At 35.6% G+C, this 20,929-nt stretch overlaps 2 protein-coding genes across 2 annotated transcripts; one reads left to right on the top strand and one right to left on the bottom strand.

Annotated features, from left to right (window-relative positions):
* Positions 1-12,560: 12,560 nt before the first annotated feature.
* On the top strand, positions 12,561-16,256 carry LOC128984983 (peptidoglycan recognition protein 3-like). The gene is made up of 4 exons (XM_054404356.1): positions 12,561-12,693; positions 14,818-15,034; positions 15,485-15,612; positions 16,093-16,256. Exons 1-4 carry the CDS (start codon positions 12,561-12,563, stop codon positions 16,188-16,190), a joined length of 576 nt encoding a protein of 191 aa, XP_054260331.1. The 3' UTR covers positions 16,191-16,256.
* Positions 16,257-18,370: 2,114 nt separating this feature from the next.
* On the bottom strand, positions 18,371-20,709 carry LOC128988132 (peptidoglycan recognition protein 1-like). The gene is made up of 4 exons (XM_054409352.1): positions 20,573-20,709; positions 19,649-19,867; positions 18,715-18,839; positions 18,371-18,512 (listed from the first exon to the last, which is right to left on the bottom strand). The coding sequence occupies exons 2-4, from the start codon at positions 19,858-19,860 to the stop codon at positions 18,412-18,414; spliced, it is 438 nt and encodes a 145-aa protein (XP_054265327.1). The 5' UTR covers positions 19,861-19,867; positions 20,573-20,709; the 3' UTR covers positions 18,371-18,411.
* Positions 20,710-20,929: the final 220 nt, after the last annotated feature.

Below are 20,929 nucleotides of genomic sequence, written 5' to 3'. Positions count from 1 at the left end.
CCTATATAGCCAATTCTTTAAAGTTCTCTGGAACCTCTCTACAATTGCAGCCTTAGTTGTAGAAAATGTGTGATAGTGATTAATATTTAATTTCTTCATTAGTTTGCTAAAATATTGATTAAAAAATTCTTTTCCATTGTCAGATTGAATGTTTTTAACCCCCTTTGGTAGAATGGTTTTAATGGCTTCTGTAACCACTAACCCTGTCTTATTCTTTAGTGGAGCAGCATAAGCTTTTTTAGAAAATGTATCTATTAAAGTTAAAATATATTTATTGCCAGAATTTTCTCTAGCATAGTTTTGCATATCAATTAAATCTATTTGTAAGGTTTCGTTTATACCCAATACTTTAAAAGACCTTCTAATGAAATTCTTTCTCGCAGGCTTATGAAGTTCGTATGCAATTTCATTCATTTTTTATAACATCATCCTTTCCTGTAACTCTAAATACATCACCATTAGCCCCAATCAATAGATTATCTTCCATTCTTTTAAATACATAGTTTTCTGGTATATATGGTCTATTATCTATATACTTAAATCCACTCAAAGATGTGGGGTCAGCAACTAATAAATCAGGATTATATTCCATCAAATTAAAAATTTTTTCTCCATATACAAATTTTGATCCATCGTAATGCATAGATTGTGACATTAGACAAATATCATCCGAATGTTCCCCCTCTGGTAGATTTCTTATAAATTGTTTTTTGGCATCCCAACATTTTTCTTTTTTATCAAAAGTTATAGTCTGTTCTTTTATAACACAGTCAGTGTCATCAATGGCAGGTTTGACACGTACTAACCTTTTACTATTAAAACTCCAATAGCCTGCTTCCATTTTTGGAACTTGTGAAACATTCACAGCATCTTTACTATCTGTACCTTCCATCAAATTACTAATTTTCTGTTTCTTTGCATTCCAAACACCATTCTCTGATTCTAAAAATTCATAATTATTATCGTCTTGTACAAATTTACCATCTTCTTTTCGTATTAAAGTCTGTTGTAAAGTGGGCACATCATCTAAACTTTTACCCTTTTCTACATTAGTAATTTTCCGTTTCTTAGCATTCCAAATACCATTCTCTGATTCTAAAAATTCATAATTATTATCATCTTGTACAAATGTACCATCTTTTTTTCGTATTAAAGTCTGTTGTAAAGTGGGCACATCATCTAAACTTTCACCCTTTCCCACATTAGTAATTTTCTGTTTTTTAGCATTCCAATTTTTATTCTTAGATTCTAAAAACTCATATTTAGTTTTACCTTGTAAAAAGACATCACCTTTTCTAGTTAATGTCTGTCCCAAAGTTGATACATCATCTACAAACTCCCCATCTTTAACATTACCAATTTTACGGTTTAAACCATTCCAACTATCGTCTTGTAAATTTAAAGTAGGTTCACTACTAGCCCTGGGTTCTGCAGGCTTATTATATGGATTATATAAACGATAAAATTTATCTATAAACATATTTTTATTTAATAAATAATTCCACTTTCTCTTAATTCCTCAATAATGGAATCTATTTCATTATCCACTCCTGAGTTACCGGCTTGGCGACTTAGCCAAAGAAGTCTTAACCTATCTACAAGCTCATTAGGATCATCCCAATAAATATAGTCTATTTTATTACCAGTCACTTGTCTCAAACCTTCACCAACAGATTTAAAAAGAGGTTTAATTATATTAAGATATTTAGTATGTCTATTACTTGAAATTGGTGCACCATCTTTGTAACTCTTTAAATGTCCATTTGTAGCTTCCAAAATTTCTTTATAGTTTTGCAAATCAGCTGGAGTATAATCCTCAGGTTCTTTTAAAGTTAACAATTGCCACAAACCTTTTGTCCCCTTGTAGGTTTTATTTGCAATTGTAACATCATCATTGGCAATGTCAACTTCCTTATTTCCAATAAAAAATTTATTTGCTTCTCGTCTAATACCATATGTAGTGTCTGTCATACTACTTTTACTGAGGTAATTTCCTAAATAGTCTGATGCTAAAAGACCAAAATCTAATTTCTGTGGAGTAGATTGTTGTAATGGTTGCAATCTTGGTATTATTGGTATTCTAGATGGAGTCATTGGGAGAATCTCCATTCGAGGCCTCTCTGTTTTGGCAATTTTTTTTAATTCTTGTAATGGCTCTATTAAAGGTTGGAATGTTTGAAACCTCTCTTCAGCCTCTAGAAACTTGCCACGTTTTAAAGCTCTATATTTCTCTCGTATTTGATTTGCAGAGTCAACCAATTCTTGTTGAATGTTTTTCATCTTTTATTTACATTTTATTTATCTCATTTGACAAAGGATTGTACTCAAACACTTTATCATGTATTATCAAACAATATGCAGATGTATTTGCTGGTACATTTTCTGCAGTTTCAATCTCTAATTTAATATCAACAATTCCTTCCTTCACTGTTTCGTTCTGTCTAGAACAGTCTATTACAATTAGTGGATATTTCTTCATAAACTCAGCCCTACTAATCATAGGATCTGGGATAGTATTATAGTAAGTCTCTCTAAACCTCATAAACATCTCATAAGCTTTAGAGACATCTCCATTTTCAAAGTCGAGATTTAAATCACTATAAGGATAATATTCAGAGTTTAGAAATACTTTGAGATTTTTTAACTTACAGTGATCAAATTCATCAGTTCTTTTTCGTGCACTATTATCCCTAGCTGTTTGGAAACCAAATATAATATACCTAGGCTTCTCCAAACTTGAAGATGTCTTTACTGACCATGTATGTCTTGTAGTATTGGGATATGATGGAAGTTCATGCAACTCTAAGCTTCTAAATGCAATTTGCAAATTTTTATTTTGCAGTAACATCTTTTGTAATTGTAACTTCTCCCCATCTGATGGTATTACATGTGGCATCACCCATTGAATTGAGTTAAGTGTAATTTTAGGAATTGCATCAGCAGTACCACTGGCTGGAGCACTAGTGGTTGTTAATATACAATTCAAATCATTTTTGGATCTTTTTAACACCAATTCTTGTTTGACATTTACTAATACCTTATTAAAATCCTCAAATACACCCATTAACAGTTCTAATGGCAAACAAGTACTAAACTTGCCACCTTTATGGAACTCTTTTAAATTCGTGTCAGAATCAAATGCCACATTTGACAATTTAGTTGTTTTATTGTAAGAGCTCAATATTTTCATAAGACTAGAAATTCCTGGGTTTCTTACAATGTCTATTTCTTTACCTGCGACTTCATATCTAATTTCATCAAATAAGAATGCAAATGCATTATTTATAAAATGACCTTTATCATGATTTTCAATTTCTCCCTTAATATACAGATAACTCCTACATGGGAGAGTTAGCAAATCTTGATTATTAATACATATTCGAATTTCATCAGAATTATTTATTGCCAAAGTGTTATGGGGAACATAGGAGTGATTTGTAATTTTAACCACACTATCGTCGAATTGGGATTTCCCTGTAACGTCTAGAAAATCTTCCATTTTTATTAATAGAAAATTTTAACTTTAGTCCTATTGACTTTAGGAACCTAGCATTTTGTACACTTATAGATAAATTCTTATAAATTCTCATATCTTTTTTATATGACAAGTAATTGTAGTTTCTTCTCTGTTAAAGTCAATTGCCTTGTCATGCTGATCGGCAAATGTAATACTGACAACATCTAAACTTCTCTTATTTACAGGAAAATATATAATATTTCTTGGAACTTCAATAATTTTGTAGCCAGGAGGAGCTTCTGGATAAAAGCTATGTATGGTGTGTGATTTGTTTCCATTTAAATAGGACCCGTTTGCAATATTACATTTTACTCTAATCACATTTACATTATTAATGTTTATTTTATTTGTAGATTCAAACTGAACACCAGGAGTAGAAACACCTTTAAATCCCAATAAAACAGACCCTAAACATGGTTTTGTAAAATCAAACACGTGGCTAGAAAGTAATGTCGCTTTCATAGTTTTATTATTAGCTGTAAGGAAAAAGTTTGGAATTTGCTTTTGAATTTCCTTTGCAAGCTCAACCACCTCATATGTTCCTTCAGAAATTTCTATTGTAACTGGAGCATTGTGGTCATAATAGAAAACATCATCACCTTCTCCAATGGTTAATTTGTTGCCTTTAAGTTGATTTAATTTTGGAATAAGCCCTTTAAATAAAAGTTTGGATTTAGTATTAATTAATGCTTCTCCATTTTTATCTATTATAACTTTAAGTTTACCATTTAATAATTGGTTTAAATCATCAACTAAGATCTCTCCCTTTGGTAATGTTATTTTCTCTACTTTGTAATATGTTAAAGTATTTAGTGGTTTTTTAACATTAAATATAGAATTATAACTTTGAAAATCTACTAATCCAATTACATAATCATCATTTAATTCAATGGGAGGAAAGAACACTGACTTTAGCTCTGGCTCTGTACCCGAAAATGCTATAGTAAATGAATCCATTTTTATAAACAAAAATTTTTTATGAATGATAAACATAAAATTCCACAAATGGAACTATTTAAATCTTGTATTTGATCAGTAGTATAGAAGATTTTATGTCCCTCAAAATATTTAATTACTTCTTTTGGAGGTTGGATTCCAAATGGGTCAAAATAAATTACAATATCTTTATTTTTACGATATGCTGTCCAATGTGTGCCAGATGAACTGTCTAAATTAACTATTCCGCACTCTTTTACTCTTGGTGTTAGATTTTTTAGCTCGTTTTTTAGGTACACCCCCCGGAAGTGAGGCACGTCTTTTGCGGCCTCTAACAGCTGGTAGTTGTCCATATTTTTTATTAAATTTTAATCCCATTCCCATCTTTGCTTTTGCCTTCATTAAATTTGTCACGGCATAAGCAGCTGCTCTTTCAGCAAGATTTGCGTCCTTGGCCGTTACTCTAGTCCAAGCTAAGTCTGCTAATCTCATGTCTGCTTTGTTCCGAGCAGCGGTATCGGGATTATTCATGTAGAATATGTCATGCTCTTTACAATAAGAGTCTAGCTTATTTTTTGGAGGTACATTTTTGGCTAGATTTTGACGTATATTCGTTCCAGGTCCACAGTACCGATATGATGGTATGTGAAGTGGAAATGGAAGATTATTTATAAGAGTATTCAATAACCCTCGACCCCTGTAAGGCTTTAGGAATAAACCTTTGCCCTTTTTACATGTTTTCTTATTATTTTTTACCATTTTTATTATATAAAAAATGTCTTTTATTCAACAAAAACACAAATTTAAAATAGTACATACTAAGGAAAATATACCAAAAAAGTCGGGTCTATTTCCTACCAATATTCGATGTGTTATTTGCGGTCCCAGTGGAAGTGGGAAGACGGTTGTAATTTATAATTTAATTGTGAAAAAGGAAGGATTAAAATTTACAAACTTATATTTAATATCAAAATCTTTAGAACAAGAAAAATATAAAAAAATAATTGAAATATTTAGTTTGTGTGACGAAGTGAAATTACACACGTTTACTGACTGTGAAATCACACCAAATGATGTCGAATCACAGTCAGTTGTTGTATTTGATGACATAAATAGTCCAAATATTACACAATTTTTCTCAATGGGTCGACATAAAAATATTAACTGTTTTTACTTGTGTCAATCTTACAGCAAAGTACACAAACATTTACGTGATAATGTAAATTTCCTAATATTATTCAAACAAGATGATTTAAATTTAAAACATGTATATCACAATCATGTTGGTAATGACTTTTCATTTGAACAATTTAAAAATCTCTGTCATCAATGTTGGGATAAAACTAAATATGGCTTTTTTGTAATAGACAAAGAAAGGTCAAAGAATAATGGCAAATATAGATTTATGTTTGATCAATTTTATAATGACCAAGTGCAAGAGTATTGATACTATCTTCCAGAATAAACCTCTTGTCATCGTCAAACGATAGTACTTTCTTATTCATAGTTAAGGTTTGAAGATGATGATTTGTAGATTTAATTCTTGTCACATTCTCATAGTAATCTTGCCCAGTGGCAAGACAGTTCAAATAATGTTGATGTCTAAGGAGATGTTTAACTGTAGCACCATCAGCTCCTTTAGCTTTCTTCACCTCTAAAGCTTGTTTGTCTTCTTCATATAACCATTTTAGAGGAATATAAGAATATAACTTTGGTCTTAAACCACAATATTCATACATAATATGACCATCTAATTCGTCTTTAAACTTGCCAGTGACTTTTTTATTTTTATCAGAGTATAAGAAATGGTCTTTACTATATCCAGAGGTATCAAAATAGTGCAAGTCACATTCTATTTCCTTGTAAAAGTCCTCTGTAACTATAGAATACATTAAAGAATCAGTGTCTGTCATTAGAAATCTTTTATTCTTAAATTTTGACATATAATTATAGTGGAAATCATACATTATTACTTTACTAATATCTAAAATGGTCATTCCCAAATATATCGGTTTATTAAACTTTACAACTAATTTATTTAAATGTATAGCATGTAAATTGTTATCAAACTTTTTACTACAGTCGAACCTTGGATTAGTAACATATTTAGTTAATAGTGACTCATCCTTGAGATATATATCACGAAACTTGCGTTGGTTCATAATTGTTCGACCAAAGAGACTATTATTTAATAATTTGTAAAAGTCTTTTTCAAAATCATTTTTAGCACATTTGCGTTTTTCAATATTAAAATTAATATACGGTGCAAGCCATTTGGACTGTCTAAATTTTAAAATTCTATGGTATTTTGTAACAACCAAACCCAATTCCTCATATTTTTGTAATGCTTTATAATGTAAAATATATTTAGTTTTGTCATTTAAATTAGGTATTAATTTGCCATTCATTTTCTCAGGTGCTAATGGATAATCATTATGTAAATCATGTAAGCTTTTATCATATTTTAAATCAACTTCTAAAATATATCCAAACTCATAATTTTGATTGTTTTTGTAGTCTATCTCATTCGTCCAACGAAATCCATCCACGGGTAGTGTCTCACACATAGCTGTGGAGTATAGCGAGTTACAATCTAAATATATTAAATACACACTTTCTTGATAGGGATCATAATGTTCGCCCATATATCTATTATTGGCTTTAGCGTAACGTGTGGAAATCATACTGACTCCTCCTCTGATTGCACTTTCTATGAACAAATGCATGTCAATATCTTGAAATAATTGTAATTTTATGCCAGTCATTCTAAGACAGGCCTCCCATGTTAATCCAGGAAGTGAATACATATGTACGGGGTCAAGTTTGTAATCTTTTAAACACAGGTCTCTAAATGTCTCAAACACATCAGCCAGTAGCAATACATCTGTTTTAAGATATAAATCATGATATTCTTGTAAATTGTTGATATTAAAATGGGTCCAGACATTTTTAGCATGTTCATATTCAATGGGAGAAATATGTTCTTTAGTTAAAGTACTGTAAAATTTTTCAATTGGAGGTAGAGACTCTGCAAACTTATCTGGTCCTGTCATATATTCATAGGGAAATACGCCTTTGCGTTGTAGTAGTGGATTGTCTATGAATCTAAATGTATTTAAATTGGAAGCTAATTTGTATAATGGAAGGGACAGAAAGTTATAGGAATCTAAAAATACTAAATCATCAACAGAGAATGAAATGTACTTTTCCATATCTTTGGCTATGCAATTTAATTTACGATTAAACTTTCCCAAGTGTTGCATTATTAAATGTCCATCGTAATTTTTCAAGTTATGGAAGAATACTGGTATTTTCTTTGTTACTTTATAGTTTAAATTACAATCATTATGGGCAGCTCCACGGTATCGGCCAGATGAATGACAATGATCACGTACCCTATCAAAATATAGAGGCTTTTCACAAATATGACAATGTGTTGAGTTTTGGAAAGATGCCTCTTGCTCAGGAGTCATTACAAGGGGAATATATATCGCCATTTGATTTTTAATGAAGTCATAAGTCTCAAACAACCTTTCAAAAAACACATCCATAACATTTTCACCACTATATAACTCTTCAGAAATAATCTTAGACTCTTTCACTACAACGAATGCAAATCCCGATGGAATATGTATATTGGAGTTTATAAAGCACTCAAAATCAGCATAAATTACAAATGGGGCTTTAAGTTGATATTTATAATTTTTAAATTGTAATGTATCTTGTTTAGACATTTCCACTCGTTGGACATCAAAGTTTTTACAATATGTTATATGACGCTCCAATTTATCATTAGTGTAAAAATGTTGTAAACAGAACCTACAAAAATACTTCTTATGGTCATCTTTTGTAGAGTGGAACATTAACTTATTAAAATCACGAATTAAACAGTAATGTGATTTACGACCTTGTTGTAATAATAATAGATCTATGTGTGCATTACTATTCAGTTTGGTTCTTCTTAATGGATATATAAACTTTTGGTCTTCAACTCCAAATACATTAACACTTATATTATTTTGTCTTTCAAATTTATCTATATCAGATATTTTAACAGGATACTTTATATTTGTCATATTTAACTGATTTTCATAGGGTGCATATTTCGATACCCTTTCAGCATTTTTAGCATTCCTTGGATGTAAAGCTGCTAAAATTGACCAAAGGAAGCATTTATTATCAGCATTCTTTATATTTAAAACTGCTTTTGTCAATTTAATACTTTTTGGTGTGGGGATATATGACTTTGGAGTTAGGGGCTTATACTTGTAAACGTGCAACTGCCAATATTTAGTATAGTCATATATCCATCCACTACCATCGGCTTGGTATTTGTGCATGGAAGTGTCAATCTTTAAAAGAGCATTTTCAATTTGATGCTTTAAATCTCTCTTCTCAATGGTTAGGATAGTAAGGCTTCTAAAATCTGCAATACATTCTTTCTCATTAACTAATTTTCCGTTTTGATCCATTGAATATTTTATAAATTTGATTCTCCTTACTAAAGTCCATTTTATCGGTAGAGGACAAGACTGAAGAGTACTTTTAAGTTCAGTTTTAATCGATTCACCGACAAATTTAATCATTGTATATGGACATTTGTTACAAGAATTTACGTGTCTTTTAAAATGACCAACAACATTTCTTTTACAGAAATTACAAGTCTTATGAGTTTGTAATATATGAGATTTTAGAGCTATGTTACTATCACAGATTAAATCACATAGTTTACATACCTTCATTTGATGTATCAATTTGTAATGGCGAATAAGGTTGCTTTTTTTGGAGAGCGATGCAAAACAATGTTGACATGTGGTCTTCATTTTTATATATGAAATTAAAAAAATAGGTTGGCATCTTCTATATAGTATAAATTACATTTTTACAATTTAAATTAATGAGAAGTAATAATTCAAATCATAATTCTAAATTTTAATATTCAAAACAATTTTATACAATAATATTTGGCAATTAAAATTTTCTAAATCAAAACTAAATTCTAAATCTTAAATAAAAACTCTTTTTAGCAGAATGCTGAGTCTACATTTATACAGAGTTAGTGTTAGTTATATAGAGAAGACTACCTATGAAAAAATTATATAGAGATTGAGATTCGGCTAAGTTTTAAAAAAATAACTTGTATATATTTTTGACTCAAAGTCCCCAGTGATTGAGATTCGGCTAAGTTTTAAAAAAATAACTTGTACACACTTTTGACTCAAAGTCCCCAGTGATTGGGATTCGGCTAAGTTAAAAAAAATAACTTGTACACTTTTGACTCAAAGTCCCCAGTGATGGAGATTCGGCTAAGTTTAAAAAAAATAACTTGTACACTTTTGACTCAAAGTCCCCAGTGATTGAGATTCGGCTAAGTTTTAAAAAAATAACTTGTACACTTTTGACTCAAAGTCCCCAGTGATTGAGATTCGGCTAAGTTTTAAAAAAATAACTTGTACACTTTTGACTCAAAGTCCCCAGGTGAGTCAAATTTGACTAAGTTTAAAAAAAATAACTTGTACACTTTTGACTCACTTAAAAATAGTAATAACAAAATAAGGTTGCTTTTTTGGATAGAGAAGCAGCATACAATTGAAATGTAACTAAAAAACTAGGTTGACATCTTCTATATATAGTAGAAATTACATTTTAAAAATTTCAATTCATAAAAATAATAATTTTGAATCTGAATTTTATATTTTAATATTCAAAATTATTTCACACAATTAGATTTGGCAATTATAATTTTCTAAATCAAAACTAAATTCAACTTAAAGAACTAAAAGAAACTAAACTTCAAACTAAAAGAAATACATAGTATGAGTACAAGCATCAATTGGTCACAACCAATTGATCCCATGACCCGACACGCGACAATATATTAGGCCTACACTAGTCTAGCTTACATGTTAAAACAAGAAGATTCAGGTGATGAGCAAAGTGGTCCAGGCGGGCGAGGTGGTCCAGGCGGGCGAGGTGGTCCAGGCGGGTGAGGTGGTCCAGGCGGGCGAGGTGGTCCAGGCGGGCGAGGTGGTCCAGGCGGGCGAGGTGGTCCAGGCGAGCGAGGTAGTCCAGGTGGGTGAGGTGGTCCAGGCGGGCGAGGTGGTCCAGGCGAGCGAGGTAGTCCAGGCGGGCGAGGTAGTCCAGGCGGGCGAGGTAGTCCAGGCGGGCGAGGTGGTCCAGGCGAGCGAGGTAGTCCAGGCGAGCGAGGTAGTCCAGGCGGGCGAGGTGGTCCAGGCGAGCGAGGTAGTCCAGGCGGGCGAGGTGGTCCAGGCGAGCGAGGTAGACCAGGCGGGCGAGGTAGTCCAGGCGGGCGAGGTAGTCCAGGCGGGCGAGGTGGTCCAGGCGAGCGAGGTAGTCCAGGCGAGCGAGGTAGTCCAGGCGGGCGAGGTGGTCCAGGCGGGCGAGGTGGTCCAGGCGGGCGAGGTGGTCCAGGTGGGCGAGGTGGTCCAAGTGGGCGAGGTGGTCCAGGCGGGCGAGGTGGTCCAGGCGGGCGAGGTGGTCCAGGCGAGCGAGGTAGTCCAGGTGGGTGAGGTGGTCCAGGCGGGCGAGGTAGTCCAGGCGGGCGAGGTAGGCCAGGCGGGTGAGGTGGTCCAGGCGGGCGAGGTAGTCCAAGCGGGCGAGGTGGTCCAGGCGGGTGAGGTGGTCCAGGCGAGCGAGGTAGTCCAGGCGGGCGAGGTGGTCCAGGCGAGCGAGGTAGTCCAGGCGGGCGAGGTAGTCCAGGCGGGCGAGGTAGTCCAGGCGGGCGAGGTGGTCCAGGCGAGCGAGGTAGTCCAGGCGAGCGAGGTAGTCCAGGTGGGCGAGGTGGTCCAGGCGAGCGAGGTAGTCCAGGCGGGCGAGGTGGTCCAGGCGAGCGAGGTAGTCCAGGCGGGCGAGGTAGTCCAGGCGGGCGAGGTAGTCCAGGCGGGCGAGGTGGTCCAGGCGAGCGAGGTAGTCCAGGCGGGCGAGGTGGTCCAGGCGGGCGAGGTGGTCCAGGCGGGTGAGGTGGTCCAGGCGGGCGAGGTAGTCCAGGCGAGCGAGGTAGTCCAGGCGGGTGAGGTGGTCCAGGCGGGCGAGGTGGTCCAGGGGGGCGAGGTGGTCCAGGCGGGTGAGGTGGTCCAGGCGGGTGAGGTAGTCCAGGCGGGCGAGGTAGTCCAGGCGGGCGAGGTAGTCCAGGCGGGCGAGGTGGTCCAGGCGGGTGAGGTGGTCCAGGCGGGCGAGGTAGTCCAAGCGGGCGAGGTGGTCCAGGCGAGCGAGGTAGTCCAGGCGGGCGAGGTAGTCCAGGCGAGCGAGGTAGTCCAGGCGGGCGAGGTGGTCCAGGCGAGCGAGGTAGTCCAGGCGGGCGAGGTAGTCCAGGCGGGCGAGGTAGTCCAGGCGGGCGAGGTGGTCCAGGCGAGCGAGGTAGTCCAGGCGAGCGAGGTAGTCCAGGCGGGCGAGGTGGTCCAGGCGAGCGAGGTAGTCCAGGCGGGCGAGGTGGTCCAGGCGAGCGAGGTAGTCCAGGCGGGCGAGGTAGTCCAGGCGGGCGAGGTAGTCCAGGCGGGCGAGGTGGTCCAGGCGAGCGAGGTAGTCCAGGCGAGCGAGGTAGTCCAGGCGGGCGAGGTGGTCCAGGCGGGCGAGGTGGTCCAGGCGGGTGAGGTGGTCCAGGCGGGCGAGGTAGTCCAGGCGAGCGAGGTAGTCCAGGCGGGTGAGGTGGTCCAGGCGGGCGAGGTGGTCCAGGTGGGCGAGGTGGTCCAGGCGGGTGAGGTGGTCCAGGCGGGTGAGGTAGTCCAGGCGGGCGAGGTAGTCCAGGCGGGCGAGGTAGTCCAGGCGGGCGAGGTGGTCCAGGCGGGTGAGGTGGTCCAGGCGGGCGAGGTGGTCCAGGCGGGTGAGGTGGTCCAGGCGGGCGAGGTAGTCCAGGCGGGCGAGGTAGTCCAGGCGGGTGAGGTGGTCCAGGCGGGCGAGGTGGTCCAGGTGGGCGAGGTGGTCCAAGTGGGTGAGGATACGATAGAATCTCCCCCTTTTATACCCAAAAATTGTCAAAAAAACCTGCCCCAGACAGACTGGCGCCAGACAGGCAGAGAAAATTAACAATTAGTTTTGATTGGGGTCATTGGGCTACACTCAGTCATTCATTAGAGTCAGGAGCGGGAGCATGGGGCAGGAGCCCGACCATAGCATGGAGCACGCCATGGGTCAAGAGCATACCAAGAGCACACCCGCGACCGGGAGCACGCCATGGGTCGAGAGCATGCCTAGAGCACACCCGCCACCAGGAGCACGCCCGAGTTCGCGTGCCGAGAGCTGGGTCTTTAAAAAAGTGGCCAAAAAAATGAGCCATATTCCAGACGTGTTTTTCAGTATTAAAAAAGTAGAAAATTTATATAGAGGTGTATAGGTCGAGAGCTGGGTCTTTAAAAAAGTGGCCAAAAAAATGAGCCACTAATTTTTCTCATTTTTCCCCTATAAAAAGTGCCCTAAAAGTGCCTCTAAAACGCCGAAAGTGAGGTAAAACCGGTAGTTCACCACTACTACCAAGAATATCTTTTGCATCCTATTACATTAAATACCCTTTGCGTCCTAAAATAAAACAGTCATAGTTTTTACAAAAAGAAATATTTTGAGTTCGATAGAGTAACTTTAAGTAGACATATCTTTTTCGTAAATTCTGGAACAACATCTAGAATTTACAAAGTGTAAGTCGATTGAAGTAGCCAAGGTCACTGATAGTAATGACATCAGTGTCAATGTCAATACCTAATTATCGGATAGTTTCATAAACGCATCAAAGTATAGCCTAAGAAGCTTAAAATGCAAAAAAATGTTATTTTTTATTTTTATTATGACTGGGGACTATAACACTATTTTGAATGGAGTCTTGATATATTTAAATAAAATAGCTTAAGTATACCTTGTATTTAGATTTTTTCAAAAATCTTTTATTTAGGTAGTTATTTAAAAGGTATCAATACTGTTTAAATAAAACTTTTATTATTGATACTATCCAACAGTCAATGATAATACTTAATAAAAATGTGCCTGATTCCGGGTTGCCTTCAAATAAATGAATCAAATAGACTGTTTTAAGGATAAACCAAAATTTTTACAAAACAGCAGATAAAGTATCGTCAAGATCTTACGTCAAGGAAAGCAAATAAATGGCAACGATTTTTCCAAGTCGTCTATAGATGTTTGAATCTCGAGCTATAGTTATTTTCACTGTCCTAATAGAAACCAGGTAGTACAGTAGGATAGTTAAATATCCCCTAAATTTTAAATGTGGTTCTTAACGTAAAATGATGACACAGAAGATTCTACAACCATACGAGTATATCTAAACCCGCTTCAATACTTAGTGTTTGACTGAAAGAAAATCCTCGTCCATTGTGATCAAAACTGTCCATTTATATAACTCTTATCTAATCTCTTGTGCTTTACCAAACTGACATAATCCCACAGTTTGTAGAAGTTTACCATCCTAAAACATGTTTGGGTTTAGTATACAGTTCTTATGAAATGGGCATATTATTTCAACTGTATATCTGGTGTTATTAAGGAGATCGGTTGAATTAACACCTTTAAAACATGCCTCCTCCTATTAATTTAAGACCGCCAAAAAGAAGTAAGTATTATAGTTTGTCTTAAGGCGTTAGGTAAAATTAAATAGATGTCAAAGTTTTGTTATTTTTATCAGCACTAAAATCTTATACTTCTAATTAATTCAAATTCTAGTTATTAAACTGAATTGGTTTTTAATAACAGAAGATTTGTAATTTGTTTAATTGAGTGTTTTATTAATCGTTTTACGAACTTGTTTCTTTCTCCTTCTGTAACGTATTCATATGTTTTATTATACAACTCTACTACACCTTAGCTGTCATTCGTAGTTATTGCATTTCCTTACTGTACAAGTGTAATATATGGCCAATGAATATAAATTACAATTTATGCTCTATAAACTTAGAAAGGTGGTAATAACTATTAATTACAGTTAATTGAGTTCTTAACGCTCCAAGTAGGAAGTACTCAATCAGTATGTCACTATACAGTATACTTACTTTATTTAACTGTTTACCATCTAATCAACAGTTGTATACGTAAGATAGTTCAAATACCTGAAAGAGAATTTATTTGTTATTGTTGTATCAACTAGTTTCGATTCTTACGTTGAAACATGTTCAGCCCATCAAGGAGTCAAATAAGGCTTGTAAGGTCTTCAACAAGGTGTAATAAGTACGTGCTCAAGAAAAGGATACATAACCAAACAAACGGAGGATAATAAAACTTAAAATCGTATCTACTTACAAACACAACAGCCAATAATTGTGCTATTCATGCATTTAAACCCATTTTTGTCCCATGATAAGGTTTACTTGTACTATATGACCAACAATCTTCATTCTGCCCCACAGCTCCTCTATGTACTCCGGCCACGACACTCACGACCCAAGATTGGGGAGGAATCTTCATTCACGAGAGGAGAAACTTCAAGTTCCCTCTGAAGTTCGTTGTTCTCACCTTGACGACGGAAACTGAGCCCTGCTTCAACCAGGAGAAATGCTCCAGGATCGTGCAGGACCTACAGGCGAAGGACATGGAGGATCACGGGCTCCTCAACATAAGATACAAGTAAGGTATATATTTCATTAACTTTGCTCAACCGAACCTTATATCTGGCTTACAATATTCGTTGACGTAAATAATGTAAAGTACATTTACAGAAACTGATTTCAGAAGAAATATTTTTTGAATTGAGCGTTAAAAGTGTAGATATATTTTGGAAGATGTTATAAATGTTTTATTCGCAAGAACATCCACAAAAAAATACCGTTTATAAATCCCTAAGAGAAAACAGATGCAACACAAATTAAAACATTATCTTACAATTCTAACTGTACTAGAAAAACAGACATTATCACAAATAGGCCCTACCAATGTGTTGGCTAAGTTGAACATTAAAAAATTTGAATGGTAAAGATTCTAAAGTTAATTTTGTAAATATATCAAAACAGTAACACCTACGATACACTAGCTAAATTTTTTTCCAATATTATAAGCAAAATTATATCTGTTATTTAGTTTCCTCTTGGGAGGAGACGGACAGATATACGAAGGAAGAGGATGGAAAGCGAAACCAGCAATTACTGGAACATTCGCCATTCTGCATGGGAAATACCTACACATCGCCTGTATAGGGGATTACCGTGGTAAGATAAAATTTATTAATTGTTGTGTACAATTTTATCATAGGATATTTAGAAAGTATGAAATATCTTTTCTGCGCTTAGATTATAAGTTATTACGTGGCTTTTGTAGGAAACTTCTACTACAGTACAGGATATAGTTTTTTCTAATAAAGATGGGTGGTTTTTTTCCTAGGTAGAAAAATGTGATCACAGACACAGACCACTCTGTTGGGTTTACTTTATCATTCCAAATATACAATGGGATTACGATTAATCTAAAGAAAATGTATCTTATCACAGTTATTCAAACATATGCATAAGGATTAATTAAGTCTTTACCACAATTGACTTTATAAATATATATTACACAATTTTACCTTGGGAGAGTCGTTTTAGCTGTCAAATCTACTTCAATGAAGACAATAATTCATCATTGGCTTTATATTTAAAGTGTCATAACTCATATTACAACATATGTAACAGTATTAACTATTGTTGCAGCCACGAAGCGGCCTGAAGCTATGTATAAGGCTCAATGGGATTTAATACAAGAAGGAGTTGACAACATGTATTTGAAAGAGGACTTCATTTTCTTATAGTGATGCCCAAGTACAAGTTAGATATTTAATTGCTAAGTTGTTTTTGTTTTTACAGTTTCTACAAAACGAATATATAAAATTTTTAATCTTTTAGGGTAATGTTCTGTAAATATTGTAAATTATATGTTAAAACTAAACGTTATTCCTCATTATAATCATCATCGATAGATAAGAGTGTAGCAGTACAAGTCCTTACCATACCCAGAGGGTCACCCGTTCTATCCGGAAACATATGTAAACCAAAACCTTCAAGTTTGAAGCTTTTCCCAGCTGTCCTTTACTAAGATTTGTGAGAATTTGATTTTGATCTATAGCCTTGTTTACACCAAGTTGACAAACCAAAAGTTGACAACAAAAAGTTGACAACCAAAAGCTTACAACTAAATGTTGCTCTGGAACAATTTGAGAAACTAATGGAAGATTTTTTTGTGGAAAACCAAAACTTGCTCCTCATTAATTTAGAGCAACTATTGGAACTTGTTGGCAAAGAATTGACTACCACCCGACGTCACACCCGGGTTGCTTGGAGGGGCCAGGGGAACAGTTCTCCATTAGCTTTCCACAAGTTGCTTGTGCAAAGCGCATAGCATAGTCTTCCACTTTTTGTTGTAAACTTTCTTTGATCTTTACCGACTCTCCACGGGAAATCAAAATTTAGTGGAAGACTTGTATCTACACTAGTGGACGGTAGAAAAAGTCAGTGTATTTGGTAGAAAAAGCAATTTAGTTTCCGCAACTAGTGGTAAACTTAGTGGAATTCTTTGGTGTAAAGGCGCCTTATGATTCTGGCCAAAAACCAGCTGACTTTTGTCAGAACAAGTCAATATAATTTAAGAAAATGCAACCTCAACTACGAGACTTCAATAATTAGACGAATGTGGAAAGTTTTTATTTAATACATAATAAATAGTGACTTTCCTAACACATGCAGTTTAACATCTCTGATCAAACAATAGTGCAATATATCAAAATGATTTAGGAAACCCACAGTAACATTTCCTTAAAACATTTATATTTCCTTAAAACACTTCATACCGTCAAACACATCTCTATTCACAAAAAGAAATCCAACCCATTTATTCCAAAGCCATTCATCACTTGGCCATTTAAACTCTAATTGACATTGAATTTCAACTTTTGATAGGTGTTTAATAAATACGGCCTGGTGGCTACCAATCACCCAGAGTATTACGAGTGATTAGAGCATCGGATGATCTATGTGGCCATGTGAAGCGATCTGTCAAATTACTTCAGACAAGGCGGTTCTCTAACAAGGTCCGATGGGCGGTTCCGAATGATAAATTAAGGGACGAATCCCCAAGATTACCTCGCGCTACTGGGAGAACCCGAATTGCTCAACTGATTCCCGATTTGATTTACTAGGCCGCTTTCGATTTCCACGGATGATTTATCAGCGGGGTGTTTTTGAGTTTGAGCTAGCCGATTTGGTTTTGATTTTCACCTTGGAATTTAACATGTTTGGTTCGAAAACTGACATTTTTATAGTTTAACAAGAATTATTCGGTGTTGTGACACTGCACGACTATCTGATGTCTGCACAGTGTTTACATTTGATTCATAATATAACATGCTCAGACATAGGTCATGACCAACTGTTTGAACTTGGAAAATATGGAAAAGTTTAAAAAGCATTGTAATAATTAGACAACGCATTAATTTCAAATGTTCGTCCATAAAGGCCTACCTAATTTAAATTGACCTTGTATACTTAACAATTTTGGAGTTTTCTATAAAATTATCTCCTTACTACGACAAGTAGCCTATATCCCAATGGTATTAAGCTAGTGAGGGAAAAATAACCTTTGATTTGACTGAACAATTTTTTATACAGTGTTGTTTTTACATGATCATTTCTCTGTAGCACTCAAATTTGCGGTCAAAGAATTTAAGACAGTATAGTTTACTCACTGAAACCTTAATTTTACCTTTTTTTGTAATAAAGCAGCTTGGAATGAATTTATAACTACAAAGACGTGTAAATTATTTTTTATAACTTTTAAAATTAATGACAACATTAGTTGTGCTGTTTACAATGTAATAAAAGGCGCAAGTCCATTATAACACAATAAACGCTAACACTTGTACTGAAGGATAAGACGATGTAAGGAGATTATTGAAAGAGTGAATACTATAAATGGATTAAATCACAAATAACATAATCTTAAACTATATTTTATTGTAGATATTACGCTTACTCTAACTAGTCGACGATGGAATGAAATTTCGCAACATATTTTTTCTTCATCCCGAAATCAAGAAGATGCATTTTTAACCTCATCAGTTCATCCCTGAATTCTTCATCTAAAACAAAAGTGCAGAAGTGTACAAGTTATAATATCCTTCATTATAATTCAAAGAGATTAAATTAACCAAAGTATTTGGCATGCTCTTTTTGATTGTTCACAATTAACTTACAACATGTTAAATTTATTATTAAATATATGACCAATGAACTAGTGAGGTTTGTCATGATTTCATTCGCAGTTTTGGTTTAAAACTATACCTGGACTGCCTCCTAAATGGGCGATGACCAGCAGATCTTTGGTCAAGTGGCTGTTTGGGTTGTTAGGAGCTGTATTAAACCATCCCCTACCTTGGTACACCCTGCCATCGTCCGCAATGAAAAAGCTGAAAAAAGTTAAAGGCTAACTGTAAAAAGATGTCATGGATTGTCAATCATCAAATTAATTCTAATTTTTAGCTAATAATAAACACAAATTACTCCATGCCTGCTTTTTCACAACCTGTCCCTTTGGATCTTAAGGGGATTACCTATGTAAAACACACGTTTTTTTTACTCTAAAGTATTGTTTTTAGGTATGAGTTTAAGTTGTTATTTGTTGGTTAACTTGTAAACAAGTAGTTGTTCACGTAAATGTTATAATACGACTTCTTTAAGGCAGTTACACTTTAAAGATTTAATTGTCTCCTAAGTCTATAAATACTAAAATTTATTGTAAAGCAAGTCTCTTCATTTTCTGCTAGACTTTTGATTATTTAGTGTATATCATAAATAAGACTATGTTAAAACTATTTAAACTATCAACCAGTATAATGTAAAATGTATTTAGAGATCACCCAATACAAAGTGATAAATTCTTTACAAAGGTATTAACACTGAAAAATGTAAGTTGTTGTCGAATTTAAATAGCTTCTTTGTTCATTTAGTGCTGAGACCCTTTAAATCATGTATTTAAACTTTAACTCTTTTAGGTTATCCAAACCTGACTTAAACAGTGTTACAATAAATTGAAAATCTATGCTAGAAAACCCAAAGTATTGTGAATCAAACTAAATATACACCCTTGCAAATCACCCTTGCAAGTATTCCAAAAAAAGGTTTTGATCTGGCTGAAGATAAAATGGTCCTAGAACAGCCTCAGTCCAGTGTGGGTGTTGGCTCCCTGGACTGAAACATCATGAAACAACAACCTTACTTTGCTCTGATGTCAGTCAGCCCGCTTCTCATATCACGTATTTGTAGATCCCTCAGCTGCTCAAAACACTCATCTTCGTTGTAGCACTTCCTCTCTTCACTCAACACTATTGTTTTCACAAACAGAATCGGTCTTCTCAACGCTACCTTGATTGTAGGAGGCAAAGCTCCCCACTTCTCCCTCCCCACTATGTAGAAGGAGTTGAGCGCCATTCCTTAGCTAAAACAAATACAGTTCAAGTATAGCTACGTTTCAATACTATTAATCAGTTGACAGATAGGGAAAGTATACAATTCGCATGTAATTTCACAATATCTTTAAATGTCATTTAGATCACAGGTTGGTCCGTTAAAGAAAAACTGCATATCTTGTTTAATAACTAATATGTGCTTAGTTTCTTTAAATATTATAAACAAATATTAAAGGATATTAAATTGATATTAGTAGAAAAACCTGCAACACAAAAACATCTTTTTAAATGCCCAAAACTATCAAATAAATTACTCAAATGAAAATACCTGGCGTAACTATTACTAAAAATGGGTAAACTTACATTAGACTAAGTCTCAATAATAAACACTGGTTATCCACACAAATATTAACATAGGCACTTGCCAAAATGTTTTGGAAGTAATGTAAGATTAGACATGATTTTTCGTTTAAAGAGGAGATATGGACACTTTGGCAAAACTATGTGATCACTATTACACTCCAATTAATCCAAGCGTTACTAAATTGATTACACGTTTAAAAACAAAAGTAAAACGTTTTAAAAAGATGGTTGATTACACGTTTGAAAATTAAAGTAATAATTTTTACTTTTTTCATACACATGTCAATTTGAACTAAATATCTAAAACAAATTCAAAGTTTCACCATAAACCAAATATTTCTCCATCCACACAAGAAAAAAAGTTTACTTACCTTAACGTATCTTGCTGTCATCAAAGACTAGACTGATTCATATTACAGCTTTTAAAGTTGTTTTAAAAACGTAGAAGTTCTTTTTCTCAACGCTGTCAGAAGAATCATGGTTCGCGTCGTGATTAGTTAACACCACATACAAGAGAGATTAACTAACAAACTTGCTATCGCAATACAATACAAATTATTTTTGTTATCTCTTAGCATTTTACACTTAATAAATTCTACCAACTTCAATAGTAAAGCCGATACAAGTTAATTAACCAATATGCTGCCAAAATAATAATTTGATATAACATAATGTTGTGCAATTTTAGCAGTAAGACGTTCAAAACTAATCCAGTTTCATCTGCTTGT

This window comes from Macrosteles quadrilineatus, unplaced genomic scaffold (assembly GCF_028750875.1).
Source record: "Macrosteles quadrilineatus isolate MER2022 unplaced genomic scaffold, UCM_ALF_1.0 Scaffold_2__2_contigs__length_208266976, whole genome shotgun sequence".
NCBI lineage: Eukaryota > Metazoa > Arthropoda > Insecta > Hemiptera > Cicadellidae > Macrosteles > Macrosteles quadrilineatus.
The sequence above is the reverse complement of the archived record's forward strand: the minus strand, read 5'-3'. Positions and strand labels throughout refer to the sequence as shown.

Excerpts from the sequence above, each read along its gene's own strand:
- LOC128988132 (XM_054409352.1), bottom strand. The coding sequence starts at position 19,860 with ATGGCGCTCAACTCCTTCTACATAGTGGGGAGGGAGAAGTGGGGAGCT. Across the intron at positions 18,840-19,648 it reads CTGACTGACATCAGAGCAAA|CTTTTTCATTGCGGACGATG; the intron begins GTAAGGTTGTTG and ends AACTTTTTTCAG. Across the intron at positions 18,513-18,714 it reads CCATTTAGGAGGCAGTCCAG|ATGAAGAATTCAGGGATGAA; the intron begins GTATAGTTTTAA and ends CTTTTGTTTTAG.
- LOC128984983 (XM_054404356.1), top strand. The coding sequence starts at position 12,561 with ATGGGGCAGGAGCCCGACCATAGCATGGAGCACGCCATGGGTCAAGAG. Across the intron at positions 12,694-14,817 it reads GCCACCAGGAGCACGCCCGA|CTCCTCTATGTACTCCGGCC; the intron begins GTTCGCGTGCCG and ends TCTGCCCCACAG. Across the intron at positions 15,613-16,092 it reads CTGTATAGGGGATTACCGTG|CCACGAAGCGGCCTGAAGCT; the intron begins GTAAGATAAAAT and ends CTATTGTTGCAG.